This window comes from Oryx dammah, unplaced genomic scaffold, assembly GCF_014754425.2.
Source record: "Oryx dammah isolate SB20612 unplaced genomic scaffold, SCBI_Odam_1.1 HiC_scaffold_11229, whole genome shotgun sequence".
NCBI lineage: Eukaryota > Metazoa > Chordata > Mammalia > Artiodactyla > Bovidae > Oryx > Oryx dammah.
The window spans coordinates 2,901,191-2,915,719 of NW_024080622.1; the positions used below are offsets into that span (position 1 = coordinate 2,901,191).

At 38.1% G+C, this 14,529-nt stretch overlaps 1 protein-coding gene across 1 annotated transcript in view; it reads right to left on the bottom strand.

The window, feature by feature from the left end:
- Positions 1–232: 232 nt before the first annotated feature.
- The window catches only part of LOC120861150 (DENN domain-containing protein 5B), a 120,533-nt gene continuing 106,236 nt past the window's right edge, over positions 233–14,529 (bottom strand). The window contains exons 15-21 of the mRNA XM_040236793.1: positions 13,856–14,001; positions 12,207–12,325; positions 11,202–11,389; positions 9,061–9,143; positions 8,717–8,843; positions 6,672–6,846; positions 233–5,207 (exon numbers count right to left, since the gene is read on the bottom strand). Of these exons, the coding sequence (XP_040092727.1) occupies positions 5,024–5,207; positions 6,672–6,846; positions 8,717–8,843; positions 9,061–9,143; positions 11,202–11,389; positions 12,207–12,325; positions 13,856–14,001 (1,022 nt within the window). The 3' untranslated portion in view covers positions 233–5,023. The remainder of the gene's footprint in view (positions 5,208–6,671; positions 6,847–8,716; positions 8,844–9,060; positions 9,144–11,201; positions 11,390–12,206; positions 12,326–13,855; positions 14,002–14,529) is intronic.

Sequence of the window (14,529 nt, forward strand, 5' to 3'; positions counted from 1 at the left end):
CACTCAGTCGTGTCCAACTCTTTACGACCCCATGGACTGTAGCCTACCAGGCTCCTCTGTCCATGGGATTTTCCAAGCAAGAGTACTGGAGTGGATTGCCATTTCCTTCTCCAAGGGATCTTCCCAACCCAGGGACTGAACCCAGGTCTCCCGCATTGTAGACAGACGCTTTACCGTCTGAGCCACCAGGGAAGTCCTCAGTATTAAGGTTCTACAATAATGAAGCAAAACAAAGTATCAACCCCACAGTTTTATTTGTAAAGAACAAAGCATGAAAAGTCATATTTAAATGTACTCCAAAACCTGAAAAACCCACATCAGTTTCTCTGATACATATGTTAAAGTGCTTGATATCACAATACTTTTAAAATTTTAATTATGTTCAGATGAGAAAAAAAATCCAGTTCTGATGCATTTTGTTAACAATACAAAGAAAAAATATATAATTTAAATGCAGAAATGCTTATTTAAAAAAAAGATACACAGGATACATTTATACATGGTTCAAGTGTAACACAGAGAATTCTTTCTATATGTTTAACACCCTCATTTGATTGACAACAGGAACTCTCACCATACCTCTCTACTGTTAACAAGATCTGGTGTCTGGTGTTTGGAATAAAGACTGGGCCACACACAAATACATTTAGGTAAATGTGTCAAGCATAATTCCCTCTCACATAACCCAAGGATACCCTGGATTCATTCCAATGAGGAGAATGTTTTTGATGATTTTTTTTCACTCTGGTATTAATTGCTCAGTGTGATACCTTTCTGGATCCAATCTTTATTTTGTCCTTGAGAGGACAATCAGTTCTGCTAAGATCTGAAAGGATGAGGTTCTCCTTGGATTATTCTGATCACACTCCAGTGGTACCCTCTTCAAAAAGCTTGGAAATCAGTTTGATTCAAGAGTTTTATAAATGGATTTTAATAGGAATAAGAGACCTAGTAGTTTATTATTTGTTTCTCCTTTTACACTAAAAGGTAATATAACAAATACTTATATAGAAACACTGACTTCAAATGACATGGATGATGTGGAAATAGAATTCACTTTATAAAAGTAGAGAAGATCTCAAGACTCCATTCTCAATCAATGAAGGTGCATTAATACTGAAATATAAATAGCTACGGTTCAGATTGTCCTTCCAAATGATGAAAAAGATAGACTAGTTTCTATAAACCTCACAGAGAAAATACTCAACAGTTCTCAAAATGAAAATCTACTGAAAAATCATAATTCTTACCAGAAAGAAGCTATTTTATAATTAACAGCTACACTCCCAATGCTGTCAAATAAATATTTCCCTGGGCAATCCGAGGTCCTTGTCTGTTGCCTCATATTTCAAAGTATCTCAGAGGGGTCAGTATTTACTATACACAAACTGTAATGTATAGTCTCCATCCCTCTTTTACTTCCATTTACATATAACAGTGCTTTATTGCCAAAAAAGGAAATATGAGCAATTCAGTATTTCCCCTGTATATTCATACAGTGTGACAGAAGTTCATTAAAATGATTTCTTAAAAAGCCGTGTTAAAGTAAATACCACAGGGTTACAAAAGGTACAAAATGTATGAAATATTTAAAATAAAATTTAGAAGGAAATCATAAATTTTGCAAGCTTTCAGTTTCTTCTGTCAGATTCTTGCCACAGTGGGAAAGAGGAAGGGAAGGTCGGGAAGCCTTCCTTCTGTTCTCTGTAGCCCCATTTTCTCCACTGACAACCCTACCTTACACTACTCCACACTGAGCCTCAGTCATTTTAAGGTGCAGATAAGCCCCCAAACAGAACACAGCTTCAGGGTCTCACATATAATACCAACACTGGTGTAATGCCACTATATCAAAAAGGTTATTATTAGGAGTTTCAGAACGTTTGAAAAACACTTGGAAGATAAGTATTTCAGGAGGTAACATTTTCGGCAATTTAATTTTAAAATAATTTCTTCTTAAGCTATTTTGTGAAAATACTAATCATGACTTCAGGCACAACTTTTAATTTATTTTGAAGAAAAAAGTCAAATTTGATTTTTGTATACTTTAACTTTGAAGTATGATGATATAGCAATATACTAATTTATTAACAGCAAAAAGTACACCTCTGAGTGACTTTCCAAAGTCAGGTCGGAAGGCTATGTACACTTCTGTACATTTATTCTAAGAATTTTGCTGCTTTCATGCACAAAATACTTTGATACTCAAAGACAGTTATAAGCCATGTTAAGAATTGTCTTACTTCTTTAGAACTGTATTTTTTACATGACCCCAAACTCTGCTTAAGTATCCTTTTCATTCAGCAACTTGGGTTCTAAGAACTTTTTGTTGTTTCCAAATATTAAATTTCTTCTGAAAAGCCAGCATTACCCATCACTAGAAATATTCAAAAGAATGGGCCATAGGGCATTCGGGCAGTTCATAAGGAGGTCCCCACGGGTCTGGAGCACAGGCTGTATTACTGGACTCCCAAGGTGATAACTCTATAAAGGGCACAGCATTCTAGAGGATGTGTCCATTCTGGTGTGGTTTCTTCTGAAATTGGTCATTTCACTACTGTAGTCAGATAATAGAAAATGGGATGAAACTTCAAGTCAAACTCTTGGGGGTGGGTATTACTTTCTAAAGTAATGGTTTTACTGATAGGTCTGAAATCCAATTTTGCTCCTAGTTTTGTTTTTGGCTGTGCCATAAGGCTTGTAAGATTTTAGTTCCCTGACCAGGGATCAAACCTAGGTCCTCAGCAATAAAAGTATGGAAACCTAACCACTGGACTGCCAGGGAATTCCTGCTTCTACTTTTTGAAACAGGTGTAATTTTCTATTACTTAAGGACAATTTGTTAAAATGAATATTAATCCCTATAAATTATTACTATAAATGAATATTAATCATTATCTGCTACTTGTAAAGGTGGATGAATTAAGATCCAAGGGTAGAAAGACTTATTATTAATATGAATGCCTTGAAGGGCAGTCTCATGTAGCCTGGTATAATTAAAAAAACATGAATTCTACACCCTGTGTTGCCACTGACCAGGTGTGCAGATAAGTATTTAATCTCTCTGATCCTTAAGTCTTCCCGTCTGTAAAATGAGAAGGCTAGATGAGATGAGTCAGTTCTAGCATGCTAACCTAAGTCACCTCTGTTTGCCCAGAATGTGTCAGCAGCTAGGCCTTTGGAAAAGGTAACGAGACCACCACCCTAGATTGGATCATTCTATGGTTTCTCATCATTGAAACAGTAAGCACCTGTGTGAAACAGGTTCTGGATATATCCCATAATAGACTCTCCATGTCCCAGGGGTAGCCACACCACTGTGGACAAATGTTAGCTGCAGCCAAACAAATTTCTGGTCTACCCAGGTCACCCAGAACCATCTTAAACCCTTTCCGTGGGTTTCTAAATGCTGTCTTCAGTTCTCCCTTACCTCCTCAAGGACTCAGTCACGTATTAAAAGGGAGTGTGCCTTGGCTGAGTACAGTGTTTGATAACAGGAGTGGGACACTTATTTCACTAGTTTCTTCCGCAAGAGAAAAAGGGAAGCAACACTATTGGCTAAAGCCCAGGACCCTCAGATGACACAAGGGTCCTGAGAGGCCATGACTTTGCTTCTCAGTCACAACTGGGAATAACTGGAGCTCTGCTAAGGCAATTTTCTAACAACGTGCAACCCAACCGTAACATGAAGACTTAAGGTAACGTGCTAACACTGTATTTAACTTCCTTAAAAAACACCAAATTGGAAAGTAACTCACAACGTTTGGTCTTCCAAATTGTTGCCTCTTGTTTTGCTTCCATTTTGCCAGTCTGCGCTGTTCTGGCTTTTACCTTCCTGGGCCAGCAGTATTACATTTTCACCACTGCTTACAAAGGAACAGACAGCTGGCCCTGAAACACCCAGAAAGCGTTCATTCTTTCTCTCTTCTTCTGGTATTTGCATTATCATGGTCAACAAATACTTTCACAAAAACATTCCAAGCCACACAGAGTCCTCCTCCTTCTTAGACATTCTTTCCATTTCCTGAGGGGGGATGGGCACTGGAAGAGGGGAGGCGGGTGATTGGAACCAAACAAAGACAGTGTTTGTGGTTATTCTTGAGAGGTAAGGGACCACTGCAGGGTTGAGACGGCCAAATTGAAAGTACAGAATCAAACTGCTGTTTGCAGTTTTTAAGACTATGAGGCCAACACTCTGAAATTCACATCTCCCCAAAGTACCTCAAATAACAAGAATAAAAATGTCAAGGATGAAGTTAGTCTAGGCTAATCTTTCTAAAGTGTAAAGAAGTTAATATAATCCCACAATTTCACACACTTCTCAGGGCTTTGTGTGTTCTCTTTTCAGTTCAGCCAAGCTCCTGGGGTCCAGTATTTAAAATATTTGAATTATATCTTTATCTTGTGCTGATGGAAAAAATTTTCCAAAAGACTGGAAGAGTGGCTCAATTCAAATTATGAAACCATATGAAACTTAAAAGATGTAAATGAGGGCTACTCCCCTACAGTAGGTAAACTGTTTACATTCACAACATAAAGGGTAAGACACCAGGATGGCTGGCTAGTACATAACAATGCTTTCTGGATTCCTTTGTGGTACCTGGAGGAAAATAAAAAGCCCCAATGGGTTGTACTATATTTACATGTTTACTGGCTTCTTCCTGACTAGCACCACTCTCCCCACTACCCAACTCCCAATACTTTTAAGCTACTGATTTTAAGTTACAGGAGTATTCAATCTAAGAAAAGTATCTTATTAGAGTAATAGAATTTCTTAAAGAAGAGAGAATATTTACACACATCTAACACATGAAAATACTCAATTTTATACTAAATTCCAGGTTCAAATGAACTACAATACAGCATTTTGCCTTGTCTGCAGTGTGAGGACTGTTCACATTAGGGGACACGCTGTGCCGCCCCTGCAGTGACTCACTGCCTTGTCAGACAAGTCCAAATCCGTCCCCATTGTTGGGGAAGGTTCAGGAACAAGGGTTCTGGACTGAGTTTCTAGCTAATTGGGTTACACATCCACTCCTTTGATGAGTGAGCCTTCTAAGACTATGGTGAAGTCCTGAATGGTCTGTAGAATGCGGATGAGGGAGTTGACCGTCATGTGATCTCGCAGGAGGGCGTTCTCCTCATACATTCGGCTGATGGCAGGACACTCGGCTAAGAGAGGAATCCACTGTGGGAGCAGGCGATCTCTGCAGACCCAAACAGAAACAAGTCCTGAGCACTGCTGCCCTACTGCAGAACTACACACACACAGGAGCTTTGGACAGGAAGGTACGAGGCTGAATGAGGCAAAATCTAGCCAAGCTCTGAGGTCACCAGAGAGAAAATCAAAGTCAAGTAGTTGGATAATTACTGGTTAAAAAGATACGCTAAGGGGGAAAGGAAACCTATCAGATTCTAAGAGTGAGTCTGTACAAGTTGGCCATAAAGACTTAGATGTGGTAAAAATATTCTCTATTCTGATTCTACCTCTTTTAAAAAAGCAGAATGTCATTTTGTATTGTTTAACAGAGATGTTATCCAGACATCTGTGACAAGCCATGCCACAGTAGACCTTTTGGGAAGAAAGACTCCATTAAATTGTAGGGACTAGCACTTAAAAAAAAAATTTACACAACATAAAAAGGTAAGGAACAAAATCAAAGCAGAAAAACATTAGATCTTATAAAAAAGAGTGTTGCATTGATCTAATAAATCACAACAGTAAAGAGAGAAAAGGAGATAAGGATCATGCTCAAAAGGAACTTAAAAAGCACAGCTGAAGTTGGACAGCTTTTATTAAGAAAAAATATACAATTTAGCTCAATAAACCAGCTGTTTCAGGAGGACAGGATCTCAATCTTTAACGTTTCCTGATTAAACTGACATTAGTATCTGCCACTAAGTTGCTTAGAGACCCTTGCTGAGCGGCTGTCAGTACACCTTCATGACAAGGCAGCTAGGTTATCCTCCAAGAGGTGTTGGGGCTTAGAAGAAAACAAACATTGCAAAGATAAAAAATCTAAGGGTCTGTGTGGTTCATTTCTTACAATTCTGAGAGCTGTTTTAATTAATGGATTGTATAGCTCCTATGTGTCATTTTACAAAAATAAAGGGGTAGGAAACTGTCTTAAAGAGACTTTCCATAGTAAGAATTCTACAATGTCATCAAATTTAAAGCAATATGGTACTGTATACATACCATACAAGCTCTGTACAGAAAATATGTATGTGTGAATGTGCTGGTGTGTCTATTACTTCCACCTGTCTATGGTGCAGTACTGTGTCACGGTTCAGAGCTCGGGGCTCTGGGGTGATACTGGGTATAAATCTTGGCTCTGCCTCTTTCTAGCTGTGTGACCTTGGGAAAGTCTGTTAACTTATCTGTGCCTCTTCTACTTTCTATTTTCTCACCTATCCAGGGGGGATATTGCTTGCTCCTTCATGCAGGGGTGGTGGTGAAGTGATAGGAGGGTTAAATGAGATAATACATGTGAAGTACTAAGCATAGTGCCCAACACACAGCAAACACCCAATAAACAGGAGTCTCATAAAACCTGGAATGGAAGAAACCAACTGGAGAGCTTTGGAAGGGGCATGGTCTGGTATAAACCTTTCTAAATTCTTGTTCAACACATGACAAAGACAGGGAAAGTCAAGAACTAGCTTAATACCGTGTTCCAAGGCAAACTAAGATCTGGAATTTGCCATCCTTCCCAATATTCCGGGGTGCAGTATTAATAGCATTTACATAGTGGCAGAAGGTTTTGCAGGATGATTTCTGAATGAGGACATCATCTTCATTATCTAGAATCTGGTCAGTGGTTTCAAAATAAGCAACTGCTCTCTCTGGGGAAGGAAATCAGAATCATATCACAGTGCACATTAATACTTCATATACAAAAAGATGAAACAATGTATTCTGGAAATACTAACAATGCTTTGCATTATAGCCAATCCTAAAACCCAAACCATTATTTTAACATTGGTTTCACAATAAATCCTAAAGGCCCATGTTTCCTGGTAGAACAATACGCTCCCAGGAATTTATTATCTAATCTAGACTACACTCTAGATGGCTGAAAAGCTTACTCTCTTTAGAATACCTTCAAAAATGGCAATTGATAGCAAAGAAAAAATAAACATGGTTTTTTCTGTTAAGACTGGATCCTTCTAGGAGTAAGCAGCAAAGATATGGTAGCCATTGAGATGGTGCCCTTTGATCTAGTTATAGAATGGCTGGCTAACACTTTGCAGCAAAATCTTGAAACAGAACTGCTTCAGTAAATCTGAGGAAGAGTTATTAATACATTTATCAGAAGCAGGACTAGTAAGATTCAGTGCATTCCAAAAGGAAAAAAATACCCCACTCTAGGGGCCTAGCTCTGTCCACTTTCCTTTCTTTGTCTGAAAATTCAATTTTGGATAAAACCAACTATTTCATCCAGGTCTTATTTACAAAACATGAAACAATCACCCTGTTAAAGAGACTGAATTGTAGAAGAGGTGCATAGCAAAATAAAGAATACAAAGTTTAGGGAGCTAGAGAACCACAATCTAATCAAACTTTCCTGAAGATGGAAACATTCTATATCTGCAAGGTCCAATTCTATAGCCCCTTGCAGGGCCAGTATGACTAATGGAGTCAATTTAAAATTTGATTTAAATTAAGTCAATTTAAATAGCCACATATGACTAGTGGTTACCATACTGGATAGCACAGAACTAGAGTAATCTTTTTAAAACATAAATTATATCATATTCCTCAGCTCCCTGGTAGCTCAGACAGTAAAGAGTCTGCCTGTAATGCGGGAGACCTGGGTTTGATCCCTGGGTTGGGAAGATCCCCTAGAGAAGGGCATGGCAACCAACTTGAGTATTCTTGCCCGGAGAATCCAATCCCCATGGACAGAGAAGCCTGGCAGGCAACAGTCCATGGGGTCGCAAAGGAGTTGAACACGACTGAGTGAGTAAGCACACCTTAGCTCCAAGTCTTCCAATGACTTCCCATTCCATTCAGGATAAAGACCAATTGCTTCCAAAGACATAGAAGGCCCTCCACAACCCAGCTCTAGCAATAAAAACCTTCTCTCCAAATACCCACCCTCTCTCCCTCACTCTGTTCCAGTCACACTCACCTCCTTGCTGCTCTACAGAAAGCCAAGCACAGCCCCACCCTGCTCTGCCAGGGCACTTGTTTCAGCCTGGGGTACTCTCCTCTGGGTATTCACAAGGCTCACTTCCTCATGTTCTTAAAGTCTTTGCTCAACAGTACCTTATCAACAAGGTCTATAACCTTCCTAATTAAAAGAGTACTCCCACTCCGCTTCCTTTTGCCTTGCTCCATTTTTGTCTGCATCAATGATGACCTTCCAACATATCATATAAATTACATATCTGTTATGATTTTGTATATTGTTTGCCCTCCTGACCCCACAAGACTGTAAGTTTGTCAACCATAGGAATTTCTGTGTCTTGTTTACTTTTAACTTGAAGTGTATATCTTGAGCATCTAAAATAGTTTAGAATATTGTGAACACACACACACACAGATATATTTGCTGACTGAATGAAAAGCACAGACACTGCTTATTTGATATTTACTTTGAAAAACATATACCCTTATCACTAACCCTTATTTGCTCAAATTCTTGGGTTTTTGAGTTTTCTAAGACACATTTCAATGACCTTACAACAATGTACACCAGCTTTAATTTACCTATGAAGTCCCAGATGAAGACATTCTTGTGAAAGATGCGAGCTGATTTGAAGCCATGGTGGAAAACTTGCTCAAGTGCTGCAACTAAGCCACTCTCTCCACACAGCAACACAGTGAGGCTTCCTCTCTGTGGAGAGCAACACACAGTGTCAGAGAATAAGCTCCTGCATTGATGTTTAAGAAAAACAGTAGAGGAACAAGTGCTGAGGCTAGCTATGAAACATGTTTTTGCAGCTATTAGAAAGCTTACAAATGAAAATTAATGCACCTTTTTATTGCCTTATGTGTCATGTATAAAAGCCGCTTTAAAATCCTACCATAGTAAGTTTTATAGCCGATCATACCTCTTTTTCAGGTTTGTGAAAATGTTTCACAATGTTGTTCACAGCTTCTCCAATTCCTTCTTGGATCTGTCCTGCATTGGGTTCTAAAAAATAATGAATAATGGTGGAAATTTCAGGCAAGGAAAATAAACCAAGTACTACAGGGCATCAACTGTGCCTGCCTGTGCAGGAAACACTTCACCAGGGCAAGGTGCCTTGTCAGGGATCCATGAAACCTGCCTTGCCAGTTTGGTCAAGTGAGACATATTGGCACAATGGAAAAGAATCTGAGACCCCCAAGACTCAAATCCCAGCCTTACCACTCAAAATCTATAACTATAGTCACCAATTTTAAGTATGTAATTTGATGAGTTTTGACAGATGTATAGACATTAACTACCACTATAATCAAAATACAGAAAATTTCCATCAACCGCAAAAGTTCCTCTGTTCCCCTTTTCAGTCAATTCCTTTCCCCAGCTTGTAACTTTGTAACCCCTGTCAACGACTGATCTGCTTTCCATCATTATTATATTGCCTTTTCTAGAATTTAATAAATAGAATTGTATAATGTCTGCTTTTTCTCACCTGGCACAATACTTTTGATTCATCTATGTATGATGTTAGCTATATGAACACTATTGCTGAATAGTATCCCAATGACTAGATATATCACTATCTGCTTATCCACTTACCAGCTGGTGGATATTGCGGGTGTTTCCATTCTAGCTATTAGGAATAAAGCTGCTTGCAAAGTTGAGTACGAGTCTTGTATAGATATATACATTCATTTCTCTAGGATATATACATCTAGATTAAGAGTTCTGGGTGAAGTGTTATGGTTAGGATATGTATATATCTTTATAAGAAATTGCCAAATGGTTTTTCCTTTTGCATTCCCATTGTAATATATGTGTATTGTCTATCCTCTTTTTAGCTATTCTAGTGTATGTGTGGTACTAAGTTTACTTCTGGAGGCAGAAAAGAATTATGGATAAAGGGAATCATTTATTAAAGAATAAGGGAGATTGTTAAAGACCATATCATTCTAATAGTTAATATATCACTATATGCTAACAAATGGATATAGAATAATAATATCTAAGGAAATTGCTTTGTTAACTAAGGACCTCTTAGGTACCTCTTATTAATAAGGTACCTCCAATAACTCATGGTTATTGTCTATGAATTGGAATAAAACCACTTCTTCACTGTCTCTTTAGTTTTCTGTGGCTCCTGTAACAGATACCACAAATTTAGTAACTTAAAAAAAGGAGAAATTTCTTCTCTCACAATTCCAGAGGAAGAAGTCAGAAATCAGTATCAATGGGTAGAAATCAAGTTGCGGACAGGGCTGTGCTTCCTCAGGAGGCTCAGTGGAACAAGTTGCTCCTTGCCTCTTCAAGCCCAGGTGGCATTCCTTGGCTTGCATCCACATCACTCCAGTCTCTGCCTCCATCTGTCTATTTATTGTCTTTTCCTCTGTGTGTCTAATTTCCTTTTGCCTCTTATAACAATACATGTAATTGCATTTAGGGTCCACCTGGATAACCCAGATAATTTCCCTATCTCAAGATCCTTAACTTACTCATATTTGCATGCAAATAAAGTAACATTTACATATCCCAGGGATTAAAATTTGATATCCTTGGGAGACTAAAGACCACATTAGTATAAACTAGAAGTTTACTGTGCATGTGAACACAGTACCCTATCTGTAGAAGTCACTTTTTTATAAATTTTGTCACTTCTACAGGAAGTTTGGGGGTGGGGTGGAGAGTGGAAGTTTTAGAATTCCTCTTAGAAAAAGGGGCTTTGGATAACGAGATATGAGAGTACTATAACTGTCCTTATTCTTCCTTGAAGTTTCAGGCAAAATATTATTTATTCATACTTTCAGAGCATAACTAAAACAGAGCAGGTGGTTTTTTATTGGATTTTAACATCTAAACTCTTCAGGCTTTTGATTATTTGTAATTATCCTGCCGTATTTCCCCCCTTTTCTCTCTCCACTCTAAAGTCTTTCTCACAAATTAATTTTCCTCAGCTTTCTTCTTAATCTCCTTACCATAATTCATTTAACACAACAGTTTTTTATGAAACGGCCACATGATGCCTAAAACATCTAAGACACATTGGAAAATAAAAAAACAACTCATTACTGGTAGTTTTTCCTGTCAGTGATGTGATGCTCAGTCTCCTGGCCACAGTGGGTGACTTCTGCTGGGGTGGAGTCCGACACTGCTTTACTAGATCCTCATCTGTTGCTGATGTCATCAATTCTCCAATGAGAATTCTCTCCAGACTTCCATCATCAATGCCTTTCCCCAGCCACCGCCCACATGGGAACCTAGCAGGACAGAAAAAAACTTAAGAATCTCCAATATTTTACTAGCTTTAATCAGAATTTTAAAATGGTACCAAGGGTGAAACCCATCATTTTAGTGGGTGATCAGCCTGTGGGTGATTTTTTTCATTATGAAAAACTGCAAACACTTAGAAGACAAAAAAATAGACACCCATGTTCTTATGACTTAGTTATAACATTCTCCCATACACTTCATTTTTGTTTTTTGTTAAAAGTATTTTAAAGTAAATTACACACATCAGGACATTTTACTAATTACTTCAGTGAATCTCTGAAAAATAAAGAAATTCTCTCTTGTATAGCCGTAAATTATTTTCAAATTAAAGTAACTTTTAAATATTTTCTCATACCTCATCTATATCAAAATTCTACAGTTAGTTTCAACAAGAGTATCTTCAAACTAGATGTTAATGTGGGAATTAAGTTCCAGGAAAAAAGAGGAGAATGTTCTCAAAGAGGAGTGCTGGGTGCAATCAGGAATGTCCAAAAGAGCCTTTTGTCTTACTGATATAATATTTTAAGCTTCTTTTTTTCCTTTTCTTATCAGACTTCCAATCTTTTTCAATATTTGTGGACTAAGTGTTAGCAGCAAACACAGTTAGTCTTTTTGAGAAATATTTTGGGGGCAATTTTGTATTTGGAACAAAATAACAGAACTTTGTTATTACATAAACAACCCAAAAAACTAAAGTAAAATTCAAAAGGTAGTGGGAAAGCTTTAGAATGAAAATAATTCTCAAAGTTTTTCTTGTCTAAAAGGTATTAAAAGAAATTTGAACACCCAAGGACATTTACTTACCTATATGTATGTCCTGTGATTTCATTTCTGACCATGACACAATCCACTAGCCATTTGGCTAACAGTCCTGAGTTATCGTGACCAATCTGGACAGTTGTCAGCTTCCCTAGGTTCTGGCACTGTAGGGACAGGACCATAGGGTACTCAGTTCCTGATCTTTTCCTGCTACCTCTCAGTGGTTCCAAACAATTTACAAGTGCAGAGGACTCTGCATAATATGTTCTGTTGTGCACTCGAAAAAAATATCCAAATAGATCCCTTCTAATGAGACAGGAGACATAGGAACATTATTAAATGAGAGGGACTACACAATGTCTGAGAGTAGCTATGTAAACAGGTGCTTGAAGAACACTTGAGAAGGAACAATGATTTCCAACTGGAGAATCCAGAAACACAGTCAGTAGATATTTTTCCTTTGAAGGATGAGAAGAATTCCAAAAAATGGGAAAGGATGCTATTTAGATTTAGTTATAGGGAGGTCAGAAAAATAATTATAGACATAAAAAATCACCAACTTTTTCTGCTTTAATAAATACTAAGGCAGAACTGACCTCAACCATCATCTAGAAGTCTCTGAAGCTACTGTTAAAAAAAAAAAGCATAGTTATCAGCATCCTTCCTGACCCTTTGTGCAAAAGTACAAAAGAAAGTGATGATAACAGAAATGGTAAATATAAATGTCAACAAAATTCTGACTTAGAAATTCTGATGAAAGATCACAGACCCCAACTGACTATGTATAGCTGGGAACCTCAAAGCTATGAGTTCTCAAAGCACTTGACATCTTTGAATCACAATGATCTAGGTGATGGAGGAGGGCATCTTGAATTAGTTGTGGCAGCAGAGATGCAAAGAAGCAGGCAAATGTGAGAGTCTAGAAACAGCAATTATGGGACTTATAATGCAGTTTATGCTCTATACTTGGTAGTCAAAGAAAAGCCAAGGATTTTAATCTTTTATATAGAGATAGCTGTGAACCCACTGGTTAGATGGTGTCAAAATAAGCTCTTGGGCAGTGTCATGATTCTGAGTGGAAACTGCCATTCCTAGACTCCAGGAACAGAATGGTCAGTTAGTACCACTTCTCTTCTGAAAGAACAGGTGTTTGTCTTTCTGCATGCCAGGATCAACTAGCATGTGGGCTCAAAAGTATGGGACTACTTCACCAGGTAAGACTGGAAAACTGACTATCATAGTGAGAGGTATTTTTGCAAGATCACTTTACAAATACCACCATGTGGTCTAAAGGCCAAAGCATGAAGAGCAGCTCCCATTCCCTTTGTCCAGGTTCAGGCAGGGTGAATTTACAGTTTGGAAGAGAACCACTGTGGGGAAAGCATTCACCTGAATGTTCTCTACGTGCCTGGTTCTACAACACGGGTTGGAATTATGGAAAAGGACCTGGCAAAGCCCCAGAGTGCACCACTACAAGTAGAAATACACAGCTTAACAATTAAAACAACAATAAAAATGCAAAACAAATCCATGTGTTCAAGACAACTTTAGGGGTATATTCCCCTAAATGATCCTGCATGCTTAATTACCCTTTATATTATTTGACTCAGGGAAAAATGAAAAACTGAAACTAGCATTGTTGTGTAGAACTATGTATGACACTTTGTGCTAAGAACGCAATTAGCTGAACCTACTTCAAAAGTCATTTCAAGGAGGTTTTTGGGAATCTGCATTACTCCCGTGTCTCCTAGTTCTCCTGATACACAGATCCAAGGGTTCGATGTGATGATCGCGTTGCTCAGCTTTTTGATGGGAATGATCACTGACCTATATGGAATCACTGAAAGAAAAATGCTGAAATTAATACAAAATTACAGTGAAGTTCTCTTGAAGAAAACAAATATATATTCAGAATTCTGTTGGCTTTCACAGGTAATTTGCTTTTTAATGATCTATCAAGATATACTTAAGCAACAGGATGAGATCATAACCTCCTCTAGTCTAGAAAGATGAGGTCTGGTTTATAAGCCACAAGTCCCAATACTTGTACTAGTTTCCATACTTATACATCATTATGTATACACGGCATTGTTGTTCAGTTGCTAAATTCTGTCCGACTCTTTGCAACCCCATGGACTGTAGCACACCAGGCTCCTCTGTCCTTCACTATTACCTGGAGTTTGCTCAAATTCTTATACATCGAGTCGGTGATAACTATCTAACCATCTCAACCTCTGTCGCTCTCTTATCCTTTTGCCCTCAATCTTTCTCAGTATCAGGGTCGTTTTCAATGAGTTGGCTATTCGCATCAGGTGGCCAAAGTATTGGAGCTTCAGATGCAGCAACAGTCCTTTCAATAAATATTCAG